Source organism: Penaeus chinensis, chromosome 5 (genome assembly GCF_019202785.1).
Source record: "Penaeus chinensis breed Huanghai No. 1 chromosome 5, ASM1920278v2, whole genome shotgun sequence".
NCBI classification, from domain to species: domain Eukaryota; kingdom Metazoa; phylum Arthropoda; class Malacostraca; order Decapoda; family Penaeidae; genus Penaeus; species Penaeus chinensis.
This window is the reverse complement of record NC_061823.1, coordinates 12,575,542-12,593,875: the sequence shown is the minus strand read 5'-3', so window position 1 is coordinate 12,593,875 and position 18,334 is coordinate 12,575,542. Positions and strand designations below refer to the sequence as shown.

Here is an 18,334-nt window from a genome sequence, read left to right as displayed (position 1 = left end):
ACTAGGTATGGTAAGATGCAAATACAACTTTAATAAGGATGCGGTGAATACAAGACTACTGATGAGTTAAAAGGTGAAGGTCATGTTTTGTAGGGAAGGTCAGTCCCTACTATATAAGATGAGCCAACGTTGATTCTGGCACCAGTACAGTATCTACTGACACATCGACATGAAATTCGTGAGTAGATATGAAATGAGTGGAACATTGTGCTATATACACATATATGCATATACATATGTATATGTGTATACATAGTACATTTCACAAAATGCTATCATTGTGTGTTTTAATGTAAATCGGTTATGAACATGACTGACCCTATGATGACTTCCCTGTTGTAACCACAGCTGATCCTCGCCTGTGTAGCCGCCGTGGCCATCGCCGCTCCCCAGTACAGCTATGGGGTTCCTTCTGCTGAGTCTAGCGAGGAAGTCGCTGCTCCTCAGACCAGCTATGGCGCTCCTCGTGCTGCATCCAGTGAGGAGGTCGAGTTCGTACCGATCCTCAAGGACGACCGCGTCCACGAGGAAGACGGAACTTACAACTTCGACTTCGAAGCTGCCAACGGCATCAGCTTCTCCCAGTCTGGATCCCCCGACGGTGATGACGACGCCGTGATCAAGGCTGGAGAATACTCGTAAGTACTACTATTAATCTTTTTTTTTTTTTTTTTTTTTTAGAAGCATTTCCAATTGTTAGGACCAGGAAATTAATAATGAAGTCTTTTTATTTTTTCTCATATTCTAATTTATTCATTGTTTTACAGATACACCGCACCCGACGGCACTGAGGTCCATGTCAAGTACGTAGCCGACGAGAACGGCTTCCAGCCCCAGTCCGACGTCCTCCCCGTGGCCCCCGCTTTCCCCCACCCGATCCCTCAGTTCGTCCTCGACCAGATCGCCTTCGCCGCCGAGGAGGACGCCGCCGCCGCCCGCGCCGCTGAGGAAGATTCCGATGAAGTTGCCGCTCCATCCACTCTCTACGGCCGACCCAACTAAATTCATATCTTAACGATGTATTTATTCTATCTATAATTAAAATAGAATTTATCAAGCGATTTCATGTGTCACTGACCTTACTCACATTTAATATATATATATATATATATATATATATATATATATATATATATATATATATATTGTGCACACGTGTATATGTGTGCACAAAGATGGAAAAAATAACACACACTATAAGCAAGAAATTGAGCGTAGTGTTTCGGTTATTTGCTCCGTCTGTAGAGGATTTCTTGAGAATTCAGTGCACTCTTTCTCTACACAAGGGCGTTTCGAGTGGGGAGGGAATACTGTCCTTTATATATTTTCCCTATAGTGCAGAACAAATGCCGTTAGCAGCAGACGTTCACAAGTTAGTATGATAGATTATCAAAAATCGGTCCGAGTTAGATGCCTGCTCGCCCCGATAAAAGTAGGCCTATACACCTATACACGTCTTTGATACAGCGAGAGAGAGAAGGAGGGGGGGAGAGAGTAAGTGAGGAACGGAAAGAGAGAAAGAAATAGTGGGAGAGAGAGATCTAGGGGATTAAGGGAAAGAGAATGTGCGTAGGGGGTCATTTTTCGCGTGAAATTTAACTGATGTAGTGACCAAACAGCATCATTTAATGAATGATAATGCAAGCAACTCCATCTTCTCCTCTATTGGAGATAAAAAAAAAAAAAAAAAAAAAGATTCCTAGCACAAGACACTAATCAAGAGCCTCATACATAAAGTTTTAATATAATAATCTTCGAGCACAACAATATTCAAGTAGTAGAGTTTGCCCATTACACAATACAGACAAGGCATGCATCAAAGGACTACCAGTCAGTTCTAAATATAACAAAGAACAAAAGCCAATCAATATCCGCCGCAACAAGTGTTTAAATAAGAATATATGTATCACAGACCACAGTAACTCACGACCAAATTAAGATGAAATATAAAATAGATTTTTATACTATTCAGAAAACATCTGATGAAAACTCGGAACGAGCATTTTTAATGTTCCTTTCTCCTTTTAACGGTAGTTCATTTTGTGTTTTGCCAACTTTAGCAACGGGAAAAAACAAGTCATAAATATTACTAGATCAATATTAATCTTTTCAGTCTCCCCACTCCCTGTATACCGACAAACCTTCAAATAGTGACTGTTATCTGCGCTACTTACACAGCCAATTTTCAAAAGTTCCTCAGAAATATTTTTCTCATCTACCATAGTTTGTAAGTATGTGATCGAATACCGAGAGAAAAATAGGAAAGAAACAACGTAAAAACTAGGTATGGGAAGATACAAATACAACTTTAATAATGATGCGATGAATACAAGACTACTGATGAGTTAAAAGGTGAAGGTCAGGGTTTTGTATGTAGGGAAGGTCAGTCCCTACTATATAAGAGGAGCCAACGCTGAGTCTGACACCAGTACAGTATCTACTGACACATCAACATGAAATTCGTGAGTAGATATGAAATGAGTGCTATAGTTACAATATATATATACATGTATATATATATGTATATATATTCTCACTCACACATATACACACATACATACACACATGCATACATACATATATACACATGCATATATGGGTGTGTGTATATACATCCACACATACACACATATATGTGTGTATATGTACATAAACATATACACAAACATATGTGTGTATGCATATGTTTAAATATATGTATATATATTCTCACTCACACATATACACACATACATACACACATGCATACATACATATATACACATGCATATATGGGTGTGTGTATATACATCCACACATACACACATATATGTGTGTATATGTACATAAACATATACACAAACATATGTGTGTATGCATATGTTTAAATATATGTATATATATTCTCACTCACACATATACACACATACATACACACATGCATACATACATATATACACATGCATATATGGGTGTGTGTATATACATCCACACATACACACATATATGTGTGTATATGTACATAAACATATACACAAACATATGTGTGTATGCATATGTTTAAATATATGTATATATATTCTCACTCACACATATACACACATACATACACACATGCATACATACATATATACACATGCATATATGGGTGTGTGTATATACATCCACACATACACACATATATGTGTGTATATGTACATAAACATATACACAAACATATGTGTGTATGCATATGTTTAAATATATGTATATATGTATATATATTCTCACTCACACATATACACACATACATACACACATGCATACATACATATATACACATGCATATATGGGTGTGTGTATATACATCCACACATACACACATATATGTGTGTATATGTACATAAACATATACACAAACATATGTGTGTATGCATATGTTTAAATATATGTATATATATTCTCACTCACACATATACACACATACATACACACATGCATACATACATATATACACATGCATATATGGGTGTGTGTATATACATCCACACATACACACATATATGTGTGTATATGTACATAAACATATACACAAACATATGTGTGTATGCATATGTTTAAATATATGTATATATGTATATGTGTGTGTGTGTGTGTGTGTGTGTGTGCATGTATGTGTGTTTATATATGTATGTGTAGGTTTGTATGTGTGTGTGTGCATATGTATTTATTTATTTATGTATGTATGTATGTGTGTGTATCTATAAATATACTTTAATTTTATCAGTTGCAGAATAAAATGTTATTTGTGCTTCTTTCCCACACCCAAGCAACCTTCCTATAACCATTATTTATGCTACCTTTCAACTTTTTTTCTTTTTGTCTGTGTGCGTTTGTTCAGACACAAAGTCCATAAGTTTGTTAAGCAAACGATGAACAGAATAACCTCTGGTATAATGTTTTAATAAACTTTTATCACCATATGTTCAATACGCGTAAAGATATACATATATTATAAATATATGTTGTATACATACATGCACGGAAATATGTTTCTTACCTTTTTTCTTGTTTATTTGTTTAAACGTGGATTGTAACTACAGCATCACATACACCTAACCACCTTAGTTTAGTTTTAATTTAGAATAATAGAATTCAGTTAATAATTCTGCCATTGGTTGAATCCACGAACTTAACAAACTGTCTAAAATACCTTGAAGTTCCATCCCCAGCGAAACATGGGCCCCACCCCCCTCCCCCCGCTAAACCGGACCTATCTCTTACTCAATGAATCTCTGTCTACCTGCACCTCGTACCCTGAACAGTTCTTCCTTCAAAAGTGAAATGGTTAAGTGACCATCAACTAGCACTTCTTTTGTCCCTTTTTCCTCTTTTCTCTCTACAATTAAACCTAACCTGTCGTTAAAATGACATACAAAAGTAGCTGAAGAATTCAAAATACATATAAATGTATAGAAAAAAAAATTAAATGGAGCGAGAAACATACCTGTAAGACCAGTGATAAATTAGTGAAGGTGAAGGTTACGTGTTGCCAAGGTCAGGACGCGGAAGGGCTCTATAGAAAGAAGGTCAAACCCTACTATATAAGATGTGCAACACTGATTCCTGCACCAGTATCCACTGAGACATCAACATGAAGTTCGTAAGTAGATCCTTCAACCGACTACATATTTTTGCTATATCTTTAAAAGGCAGATATTATACAAGACAATCTATTGTTTAAGCATTCGTGTTTGCCTCAGCACTGATGAATGATAAACTATAGCAGACTGCGACTGAATACATGATGATGGTATCTTTGTAACAACAGCTGATCCTCGCCTGTGTTGCCGCCGTGGCCGTCGCCGCTCCCCAGTACAGCTATGGGGTTCCTTCTGCTGAGTCTAGCGAGGAAGTCGCTGCTCCTCAGACCAGCTATGGCGCTCCTCGTGCTGTGTCCAGCGAGGAGGTTGAGTTTGTGCCAATCCTCAAGGACGACCGCGTCCACGAGGAAGACGGAACCTACAACTTCGACTTCGAAGCTGCTAACGGCATCAGCTTCTCCCAGGCTGGATCCCCCGACGGTGATGACGATGCTGTGATCAAGGCTGGAGAATACTCGTAAGTGTTACTCTAGCTTCTCCTTTACGTTGTCATTAAGTTCAGTATAATTTCTTTGCTCGGATAGTTTCGAAATTAACTTTTCATCATACATTTAGATATTTCATATATTTTGATATCTTATCCCAACAGATACACCGCTCCTGACGGCACTGAAGTCCATGTCAAGTACGTGGCTGACGAGAACGGCTTCCAGCCCCAGTCCGACATCCTCCCCGTGGCCCCCGCTTTCCCCCACCCGATCCCTCAGTTCGTCCTCGACCAGATCGCCTTCGCCGCCGAGGAGGACGCCGCCCGCGCCCGTGCTGGTTATGATTCCGACGAAGTTGCCGCCCCATCTACTCTCTACGGCCGCCCCAACTAAAACTTGACGCAAACATTGTATTTATTCTATTTATAATGAGAATAGAATTAAAAAAACACAACTATTTTCTGTGTTACTGAACCTGGGTACTTCGTTTACATTTTCAAGATCATTACTATTGCTTTGTTGAAGGCGAACGTGAAAATCTTTACCTTTTATAACTTTTATAGGAATTTATCATAATTCTTACATTTTTTTAAAGGTAATAATAGACATACCTATAACATCATCTTTAAGGAAAGCACAGGATGTATGACAAATGAACGATCAATAGATCCCATTAATTTTGATCCAAGAAAATAAGTTTTCGGTAGAAATCTATGATAAAAATATACAAGAGGTAAATTGTAAAACATAAAGTATATATATGTCTAAGTGTGAGCGTTTGTGTTTATCCATATATATATACATATATTATGTGTTGTTTGTATGGTTGTGTGTATGTAACGAAAGGCAGATAGGATGACTATATTTGTGTGTCTGTGTGATTTAAAAGGATTTTGATACGTTTAATCTGTGATAATGTTCTGTATGCAATCAACCTGAACTTGTATGCAGTTTTATATCAATTTTCGCGATACAACTGCTAGCAAATCAAAGAGATTGTCAACATTTTATATGTTCATAATGTATTACCTTTACTACCAAATAAAATAACAAATTTCAATAATGACTAATTACATGCTAATTACCTAATGGCTCTACATGAAAAGGAAAATGGTTTCACGTTGTATCCCTACACACTCACAAAACAATATAATATACAATACAATATCTACTAATGATAAAAAAAAACAAAATCTAAACCGAAGCACAACGGAATTTCCTGTGGATATACTAAGAATTCAGTAAACCGTAATGTTGAAATATTTCTGAAAGTCTGGGACATGTAAATGTGAGAGTGACGAGATGAGGTCACTCTGACCAATGGATCCGATATTGCATCACGGGGAAAAGGACTCGTCATTTTAGGGGCAGGATTTTGGGCTTATGTTAACATTTATGTTATTTAACATATCTATGTACATATAGGTGTGTGCGTATGTGTGTGTCTGCGTGTGTGTGCGTGTGTGCGTATGTCTGTGTGTGTGTGTGTGTGTGTGTGTGTGTGTGTATGTGTGTGTGTGTGTGTGTGTGTGTGTGTGTGTGTGTGTGTACCTATATATATATCTACTTATATCTATATACATACAATTATATGTATATATATATATATATATATATATATATATATATGTATATGTGTGTGTGTATGTATATATATATGTGTGTGTGTGTGTGTGTGTGTGTGTACGCACACATATGTGTGTGTGTGTGTACCTATATATATATCTACTTATATCCATATACATACAATTATATGTATATATATATATATGTATATGTGTGTGTGTATGTATATATATATGTGTGTGTGTGTGTGTGTGTGTGTGTGTACGCACACATATGTGTGTGTGTGTATATATACATATCTATGTGTGTATGTGTGTGTAAATACATACATATGTATGTATATATGTGTGTGTGTGTGTGTGCGTATGTCTGTGTGTGTGTGTGTGTGTGTGTGTGTGTGTGTGTGTGTATACCTATATATATATACCTACTCATATCTATATACATACAATTATATGTATATATATATATGTATATGTGTGTGTGTATGTATATATATATATATATATATATATATGTGTGTGTGTGTGTGTGTGTGTGTGTGTCTGTGTACGCACACATATGTGTGTGTGTGTATATATACATATCTATGTGTGTATGTGTGTGTAAATACATACATATCTATGTATATATGTGTGTGTGTGTGTGTGTGTGTGTAATTTAATATATATATATATATACATATGTATGTGTGCATGTAAATGTATGTATGTATGTATATACATATATATACACATTGTGTCTGTGTAGTGTTTGCGTATACGACGTGGCGATGGTTTCAGCATTTGCGATGAATGGTCGCTGACGTCCTTGGGCCTCCCGTGGAGTGAGTTTTTTTCCCGCAAATGAGTGTTGTGTGATTTGATCAATATTTCTCTCTATCTTTCTTCAAATTAGTTACGTTAAAAGAAGCATTGCTAAAAAAAAAAAAAAAAAAAAAAAAAAAAAAAAAAAAGTATAATTATCTAATGAAGGAGAAATAGGAAGTATTAGTTAGTTCTCTGGTTATCTTTTCCAGTCCCCCAACAAGGTATTTTGAAGCAGTTTATATTTGTTACTGAATTAAGAGTTGAATTAATAAGGTTTAATTTGGTAAGATGTTATGTTGACAAGTCTTTCCCATGAATGTAAGTAATTGGAATATACTCAAAGGATGTGTGTTTGCTGAGTTGCTTTCCGGCCATGACTATTTTGAAAAATTAGAAGAAAATTGTATAGTATGATAAAAGAGATATATAGTGTGATAACTGTCGTAACTAATTTTAAATGTCTTACACATTCGTAAAATATATATACATAACACATACACACACTCATTCACACACACGTGTACAGACATAAACACAAATTTATACATACGTACATACAGGGACATACACACATATATGTGTATATATAAATGTATGCAAATAGATATGAGTACGTATATATATATATATATATATATGTGTGTGTGTGTGTGTGTGTGTGTGTGTGTGTGTGCGTATGTGTGCGTGTGTACACATTTACACACATACATACACATATATATGAATATATGTGTGTGTGTGTATGCGTGTGTGTGTGTGTGTGAGTAATAAAGAAATTAGAATTTAGAATAACAAAGAGAAATGCGTGGAAATATCCAACAAGTAAAACTAGACTATGTAATTAGGGAGTTTCTAAATAAGGTCCTAAAATTCGGAACCGGGGACAGGACGATGTTAAAGGTCACACCATGTGAATGTGCTTGAACTAGAATTAGCGGGAAAAGACCAGTTTTAACTAAGTAGATTGCATCAGTTTGACGAGATAAGGTCACTATCTACCGTCACTGGCAGTGAATTTACATAATGTTAGTTGTTTTTTATCAATGAAGTCATGTGTCTGGTAGGTAACAGCACTTGTTATAAGGTATCCTAGTAGTATATGCTGTACATAGACACGCATATTTGTATACACATACACACACAACTACTCAGTCATTGATCAACTTACTCAAGTCACACATACGCTCTTTCTCTCTCTCTCTCTCTCTCTCTCTCTCTCTCTCTCTCTCTCTCTCTCTCTCTCTCTCTCTCTCTCTCTCTCTCTCTCTCTCTCTCTCTCTCTCCCTTTCTCTCTTTCTCTCTCTGACATACACGCCCACATGAAATTATAGTTGTGTTAAACTGTATGCATCATATGAAACGAGGCATAATGATAACCTTAAAACAACGAAGATGAAAGCACCAACCTATAATTCCTATCTCGAAGGTCTTCCGTTTCACAGATGCCTAGAGCAATTGTAAAACTTCCTGATATGTATTTGTACGCTTGTACATATGCGTGTGTGCGTACATATATAAATGTATACATATATATACATAAACACATATGTGTGTGTGTGTGTGTGTGTGTGTGTGTGTGTGTGTGTGTGTGTGTGTGTGTGTGTGTGTATGTGTGTCTGTGTGCATACGCTAATACGTACTATATATGTCTATATATGTGTTTGTGTGTGTGTTTATGTACACATATGTGCATGTATGTATGTATGCGTGTATGTAAGTATGCATGCGTACATGTAAGTATGTATGCGTGCATGCATGTATATGCATGTATGAATATGTATATATATACCGCTCTGAAGAGAGGCGATATGCGTGTACGTACTTGCTTGAGATCATCCATAAACTAATGCAGGTGAAGGCCGCACGGGCGGGGTGCAGTCCGACCTTTTGCTTGTCAACAAGGTCGTCCTAAAGCATATAAGATCAGTTGACTTCATTTTCGACACCAAAGACTACAGGCTCATCAATATGAAGTTTGTTAGTATTTTTTTTGAATATCCATAAATTACAGCTTATATATATGAATAAATGAATGAATAAATGAATAGATATTTAGATAAATATAAATATATATATATATATATGTATGTACTCGTGTACGCGTGTATACAGTTACGAGAAAGGTAATTTACATTTTCATTTTATTCAGCACTAGCTGATCATTGTTTGTGAAGCCGCTGTTGCCGCAGCCGCCCCTACAATGATTAATTGGTTAATCATAAGCTGTGCCACATGCTGTGTCCACTGAGGAGTGCGATTTCGTTCCGATCCTCAAGGACGACCGCGTCCACGAGGAAGATGGAACTTACAACTTCGACTTCGAAGCTGCCAATGGCATCAGCTTCTCCCAGGCTGGATCCCCCGACGGGGATGACGACGCTGTGATCAAGGCTGGAAAATATTCGTAAGCAGTAGCAAGGACGATGCTTGTATTCATCATTTCAATTATTTTGGCTTTGGTATCTTTATTGTATTCTTTCTGTAAGTCCTATTTGATATATTACAGGCACACTGTTCTTGACGGCACTGAAATCCACCTTACCTTCGTGGCTGACGGGAACGCCTTCGAGCTTCAGGGTGACCATCTCCCAGCGGCTCCCGAGTTCCCCCACCAGATTCCTGGCTTCGTCCTCGAGCAGTTCGCCTTCGCCGCCGAAGAGAACCGAGCCAGCAGCTACGACTCCGATGAAATTTCCGTCCCATTTAGCCTTTACGGATGTCTCAATTAAATTATGATCTCGACTGTGTATTTTTTATTTAAAGTCAAAGTAGAATTCTCAATTTGGCTTGATAACGTGGTGGAAAGATAGGAAGATTAAAATCCTTCAAAAAAGTGACACTTATGCGTCATGCCATTAATCTAACGTTCCGCCTGTTAAATATCGAAATTAGTCAACACAATTCAATCTAATTACTATTTGATTATTGTTTTAATTATAAAAATACGAAAACAATTGTAGTGGCCGCTACCCCAGACACAATCAGGTTTAGAGCCCTGGCATTGACACTTCAACTATTTCAGTTACTTAGCGTTCTTACTATAGACAGACCTAAAAAAGTGTCCTCTCTGTAACAAAGCACGTGAAATTTTAGCACTTATATCTGTTCTTACTCTTCTTCCTAGGAATTCACTTAAAATGAGTTTGGTTGTCCATTTATTTGAATGTTAGCAACTTCTGGTCAGACTCTGACCTAAATTCAGACTAGATTTGTTTTCTATATATGCATTATTTATGTATGTATATACATATTACAGAGTAAGAAGTTAAAGCTTCTGTGTGGGTGTATTATCATATCTTCAAAATGGAGAGCATGTTACTAATTTGATTTATTTCAATATTCAGCATCATTTTGAGTAGCTTGAAACCTATCTTCATTATGCATACGCGCGTGTCTGTATGTAGGGAGTATGTGTGCATACATACTCGTAATGAAACGAATCGGTAGATGGGCATATACTTTACCCGTAACAAAAGGAAGTAAATATTAGGCTTTTATCATTATTACTTTTAGTAGTAGTAGTAATATTTTAAATATCACAATTATTATAATCATTACTATTATCATTACTACTCTTATAATCGTTATTATCCTTAGCATCTTTCTTATTAGTATTATCATCACCACCTCCATCATCATCATCATCATCACTACCACCATCACCATTATCATTATCATTATCATTATCATTATCATTATCATTATCATTATTATTATTATTATCATTATTATCATTATTGCTATTATTATTATCAATATAATCATTTCTATTATAAACATCATCATCATCATCGTCATCATCTTCATCATCATTGCAATCAATATCAATATTTGTAAAAATGTGCAATACAATAATATCACCATGCCCAAATTACTTCCGATTATTCACTATTATGAGGGATCACCTTTACTGCTTGAAATACCCAATACGAGAAAATACAGTGATAAGAATCGTGACAGGATGATGTAAAGGAACATTATATGCAAAAGGAAAATGTATTTTCACGTACAATAAATAAGAGGAAACACAAATCAAATTCAATAGAAAAAATACGAAACCCATCGCATTCACAGAGGGAAAATAAAAGAATGAAAGGACTATTCGAAGAGGAAAGTATTCATTGAAGGTGAAGGTTTCCGTCTGTGGGTGTGGATATTTTTTCTGCTTTGTCCGTTGCAAGGCCGTTTTCTGTTCTATATAAGACTGTCTGCCTTCGTCTCAAACACCAGTAACCACTGAGCCACCATCATGAAGTTCGTAAGTAACCTATGGTGGAGCAAGACCCAAAACGATCTTTTAATCATATTGTACTATTATGTTTGTAAAGTAACCGTAGTAAGTATATATTTACTTTGACTTCAGAAGGGAATTTTTTTTTTTTTTTTTTTTCATAAAATGTAGTCAGTTCATCTGTTCCCATACATACAAGTATACAATTGTGTGCATATGTCTCTGCATGCGCCTGCTTGTGCTTGTGTTAGGTATGTGTATATGTAAGTGTGTGTAGATATTTTTGTACGTACGCACACATATAAATCTAACGTTTACATTTTACTGTATCCTAGCTGATCCTCGCCTGTGTCGCCGCTGTGGCCGTTGCCGCCCCTCAGTACAGCTACGATGGTCCTCGTGCTGCGTCCAGTGAGGAGCGCGAGTTCGTGCCAATCCTTAAGGACGACCGCGTTCACGAGGAAGATGGAACTTACAACTTCGAGTTCGAAGCTGCCAACGGCATCAGCTTCTCTCAGGCTGGATCCCCCGACGGTGATGAAGACGCTGTGATCAAGGCTGGAGAATACTCGTGAGTATTTTGGAAATTTCCATCCCCTATGTCAATCATTTTGACTTCACTGATATCTTATTGTTGTATTTCTTTGATGTACACATTAAAGTAACAACTAAAATGTTACAGGTACACTGCTCCTGACGGAACTGAAATCCACCTTACCTACGTGGCTGACGAGAACGGCTTCCAGCCTCAGGGCGACCATCTCCCAGTGGCCCCCGAGTTCCCCCACCCAATCCCTCAGTTCGTCCTCGACCAGATCGCAAAGGCCGCCGAGGAGGACCGCAACCGCCCCCGCAGCGACGACTCCGATGAAGTTTCCGCCCCATCCAGCCTCTACGGACGCCCTAACTAAATTTCATAAAAACTATATTTATTCTATTTATGATAGAAATAGAATTTTAAATGAATGCGTTGTTTTGCCTGACCTTATCTAAAAATAATGCATACCCTATGTTTGAACAAATCTTACGGTCTCCGATATACTGTAGCACACAATCCCAGTTACGTTTAGCTGATGGAAGTGTAAATCTTGGTAGGAACCTCTACCGTATTCGGTTTAGTGTTTTAGTGGAGTAAGCTAAAGGGTTAATACACGATTTAAGTTTTGGGACATTTCAGGGCTAGTTTCTGATTTGGGTCGTCCCGACACAGGAGATGTACTAAGGTGACTTTCAAGTTAAAAAAATATGGTGTTTGGTGCGAAGGTCACAACAAGCGAACCGCTTACTGTGACATGAACGCTAACAGTTAAAAGAAACAGACAAATCTAGAATCATACAGTTAAAGTGTTTTCGAGTAATTGTTAAAATTATCGCAGTTTTCTCATCTATAATTACATCTACAGAAGAAATTATCGGTGTGTTTAGAGTTCTTGATCAGACTGACTCCTTTAAGAAGTAAACACAACCACAGCAACGTCTGCAATAAATTTTCGCTTCCACGGTCTCCCTGACGAAAACTTTTATTTACTCTATTTAATTTCGAAATAGAACTTTTGCATTCATGCAATGTGTTATTCGGCTTTCAGGGAACACATTTCAAATAAGGTATTCACAGTATAAATATATATGTGTGTGTGTGTGTGTGTGTGTGTGTGCATATATACATATACATATATACACATACAGTATTTATATATATTGAATATGTATATACATAAATATATATATGTTTGTGTTATGCAAGATATATATATATACCTATATGTGTAATTATATATGTATGTGTACCCCCCGCACACACACACACATGTGTGTGTGTGTGTGTGTGTGTGTGTGTGTGTGTCTGATATATATACAAGGTGACTTTGATTTGTAGAAAATATATATATATACGTATGCAGAATATGCATACATATATAGGAATATTTTTAGATAGATATACACATAAATATTATACATATACATGCGTGTATACAATATATATACATATATATCATACATATATATATTTGCATACAAATAAATAGATACATAAACACACACAGATATATATGTGTATGTGGTTGGGTGTGGGTGTGCTTATATAATATATATACATATATTGATAGATATACATATATACATGTGTGTTACACATGTATGTATTTGCATATTTATGTATTTATTTATCCATTTATTTATACATTTCTATATAAATATATATAAGGACCACGCAAATTCAATAAAATTACTTTTACTTTTTATCATACTAGTTCCATACAAATTATTTGCCTGTCCATACAATAGTAATGAAAACGAAGTTTTAAATATAATCTCCATGGGCATTTGTTAGTTCTGATTCAGAAATCTAAAGCGATGTCAGTTTTCTATAGCAAGTAGCATATTGCAGCAACACATTCAAATAGATGTATAACTATATTTCCTGACAAAGACTCGAAAAGGGCACTGTCAGTATGTCAAAGGATGAGCAGTGCTAAATTAACTTAAGTACATAACTGAACAAAACCCATGCGTTACTCTAAGTTAGTGTCATATTAGATCACACTTAAATTGACAGTGTTTCAAGTTAATACGTTACTGAGTCCCGAATAAATCCCTCTCTCACTCTCTCTGAATATATATCTGCGGAAAAAATACAGCGAGACAAATCGTGATATGATTATGTATAGATACATTATATGCAAAAATCTTACACGTCCGAAAGACGAAAATAGAGTATACACACAAACCAAATTGATTATAAAAAAAAAAGGGGGGGGTAAATAAAAGAACGATGAAAGGATTATTCGAAGAGGAAAGTAATCAATGAAGGTGAAGGTTTTCGTTTGTGGGTGTGGATATTTTTTCTGCCTTGTCCGTTGCAAGGCCGTTCCCTGTTCTATATAAGACTGTCTGCCTTCGTCTCAAGCACCAGTAACCACTGAGCCATCATCATGAAATTCGTAAGTAACCTATGGCGGAACAAGACCCAAAACGATGTTTTCATCATTCTATACCAATTTTTTTTTCTTTTTTTTTTTTACATGGAAAATAACGGTCGTTAGTACATATTTACCAAAATTTCGAAGTTAAAACAAAGATAACTGCATTTTTTCACAAAATGCAATCATTATATTATGAATTTCCATACATACACATGTATATATTTGTGTATGTGTACGAATGTGCATGTGTCTGTATGTATGTAAAAACATATACCTACTGTGTGTGTATATATATATATATATATATATATATATATATATATACTGTATATATGTATATATATACTATATATATATATATATATATATATATATATATATATACTGTATATATGTATATATATACTATATATATATATATATATATATATATATATATATATATATATATAATATACATGTAGAGTATATATTCGTGTACTTTCTATGTGTGTGGATATATACTATTCAGTGTTTTAAATAAACTATTAACGTTTTTATTTTACTGTATCCTAGCTGATCCTTGCCTGTGTCGCCGCTGTGGCCGTTGCCGCCCCTCAGTACAGCTACGATGGTCCTCGTGCTGCGTCCAGTGAGGAGCGCGAGTTCGTGCCAATCCTTAAGGACGACCGCGTTCACGAGGAAGATGGAACTTACAACTTCGACTTCGAAGCTGCCAACGGCATCAGCTTTTCTCAGGCTGGATCCCCCGACGGCGATGATGACGCTGTGATCAAAGCTGGAGAATACTCGTGAGTATTTTGGAAATGTCCATCCCCTATGTCAATCAGTTTGGCTTCACTGATATCGTCTTGTTGTATTGTCATCACATTAAAGTAACAACTAAAATGTTACAGGTACACTGCTCCTGACGGCACTGAAATCCACCTTACCTACGTGGCTGACGAGAACGGCTTCCAGCCTCAGGGCGACCATCTCCCAGTGGCCCCCGAGTTCCCCCACCCAATCCCTCAGTTCGTCCTTGACCAGATCGCAAAGGCCGCCGAGGAGGACCGCAACCGCCCCCGCAGCGACGACTCCGATGAAGTTTCCGCCCCATCTAGCCTCTACGGACGCCCTAACTAAATTTCATAGAAACGATATTTATTCTATTTATGATAGAAATAGAATTTTAAATGAATGCGTTGTATTGCTGACCTTATCTAACTAATGCATACCCTATGTTTGAACAAATCTTACTGTCCGATATACTGTAGCACACAATCCCAGTTACGTTTAGTTTATGGAACTGTAAATCTTTGTAGGAACCTCTACCGTGGTCTGTTTATTATTATAACTGGGTGGGTCAAAGGGTTAGTTATAGGACCATTCCTGGCTGGCTTGTGACTTGGACCATCCCGACACAGATGTACTAAGGTGACTTCTGATTTTTTTTTTTTTTTTTAATAATAGCGTTCGATGTGGAGGCTGGTTCGCTTCCTTTGGCATAATCACTGCATTGAATGTTAAAAGAAAAAAAATGCTAGCAGCAAAAGAAACAAACATGATCCTTCTTACGCGGGAAATAAAATCTGGGCCCAAGTGCACCCAAGTCATTTTGAAAGTGTCTGCAGTTCTCTTATATAGAGGTATGCTTATACGGAAATTATCTACCGGTTTCTTGACCATACCGTCTTTTCAAAAAGAAAGCAAGAACAGTTACAAAACCATCTACGGTGAATTTTCGCTTCTTCCCACCTTCTACGGCTGTCCTAAAGAAAACTTAATATACTTCTCTATGTAATTTCAAAATGGAACTTTTGAATTAATCGATTAATTCCAGAGTCAGGGTTGAACTGAGGACCGTCTCAATATATTTCAGTGTAATATAACTCACCATGACACTTTTTTATTCTGCAAGATGGTGCAAGTTATTTCTTGTACGAGAAAGAGACTACACGTATACCTTACACTCTACAAATATACCAGCATCAATTACTAATCGACTACCGATCGCAAAAGTAATCGAAGCAATCGATTGCAAAAAATTAGTATCGCCCGTTATTAATACATATACATACGTACATACAATAAATATATATAAGGTGACTTTGGATGCATATATACATATATATAGATATGAATATATCCATAGCACCATATATACATATATATATATATATATATATATATATATATATATATATATATATATATATATATATATATATATATATATATATATATATATATATATATATATATATATATATATATATATATATATATATATATATATATATATATATATATATATATATATATATATATATATATATATATATATATATATATATATATATATATATATATATATATATATATATATATATATATATATATATATATATATATATATATATATATATATATATATATATATATATATATATATATATATATATATATATATATATATATATATATATATATATATATATATATATATATATATATATATATATATATATATATATATATATATATATATATATATATATATATATATATATATATATATATATATATATATATATATATATATATATATATATATATATATATATATATATATATATATATATATATATATATATATATATATATATATATATATATATATATATATATATATATATATATATATATATATATATATATATATATATATATATATATATATATATATATATATATATATATATATATATATATATATATATATATATATATATATATATATATATATATATATATATATATATATATATATATATATATATATATATATATATATATATATATATATATATATATATATATATATATATATATATATATATATATATATATATATATATATATATATATATATATATATATATATATATATATATATATATATATATATATATATATATATATATATATATATATATATATATATATATATATATATATATATATATATATATATATATATATATATATATATATATATATATATATATATATATATATATATATATATATATATATATATATATATATATATATATATATATATATATATATATATATATATATATATATATATATATATATATATATATATATATATATATATATATATATATATATATATATATATATATATATATATATATATATATATATATATATATATATATATATATATATATATATATATATATATATATATATATATATATATATATATATATATATATATATATATATATATATATATATATATATATATATATATATATATATATATATATATATATATATATATATATATATATATATATATATATATATATATATATATATATATATATATATATATATATATATATATATATATATATATATATATATATATATATATATATATATATATATATATATATATATATATATATATATATATATATATATATATATATATATATATATATATATATATATATATATATATATATATATATATATATATATATATATATATATATATATATATATATATATATATATATATATATATATATATATATATATATATATATATATATATATATATATATATATATATATATATATATATATATATATATATATATATATATATATATATATATATATATATATATATATATATATATATATATATATATATATATATATATAT

The 18,334-nt window shown here is 33.2% G+C and overlaps 2 protein-coding genes and 1 long non-coding RNA gene across 3 annotated transcripts; all 3 read left to right on the top strand.

Annotated features, from left to right (window-relative positions):
* The first annotated feature begins 4,638 nt into the window (after positions 1-4,638).
* Positions 4,639-5,507, top strand: LOC125025987. Its single transcript, XR_007114918.1, has 2 exons — positions 4,639-5,079; positions 5,212-5,507. It is a non-coding gene; the product is annotated as an uncharacterized LOC125025987 (long non-coding RNA).
* Positions 5,508-11,651: 6,144 nt separating this feature from the next.
* On the top strand, positions 11,652-12,622 carry LOC125025979 (cuticle protein CP14.6-like). Its single transcript, XM_047614341.1, has 3 exons — positions 11,652-11,683; positions 11,992-12,227; positions 12,339-12,622. The coding sequence occupies exons 1-3, from the start codon at positions 11,675-11,677 to the stop codon at positions 12,565-12,567; spliced, it is 474 nt and encodes a 157-aa protein (XP_047470297.1). The 5' UTR covers positions 11,652-11,674; the 3' UTR covers positions 12,568-12,622.
* Positions 12,623-14,495: 1,873 nt separating this feature from the next.
* Positions 14,496-15,760, top strand: LOC125025980 (cuticle protein CP14.6-like). Its single transcript, XM_047614342.1, has 3 exons — positions 14,496-14,598; positions 15,136-15,371; positions 15,477-15,760. The coding sequence occupies exons 1-3, from the start codon at positions 14,590-14,592 to the stop codon at positions 15,703-15,705; spliced, it is 474 nt and encodes a 157-aa protein (XP_047470298.1). The 5' UTR covers positions 14,496-14,589; the 3' UTR covers positions 15,706-15,760.
* Positions 15,761-18,334: the final 2,574 nt, after the last annotated feature.

Bases quoted from the DNA above. Each gene is read 5' to 3' on its own strand.
- LOC125025979 (XM_047614341.1), top strand. The intron at 12,228-12,338 runs GTGAGTATTTTG...AAAATGTTACAG, and splicing joins ATCAAGGCTGGAGAATACTC to GTACACTGCTCCTGACGGAA.
- LOC125025980 (XM_047614342.1), top strand. The intron at 15,372-15,476 runs GTGAGTATTTTG...AAAATGTTACAG, and splicing joins ATCAAAGCTGGAGAATACTC to GTACACTGCTCCTGACGGCA.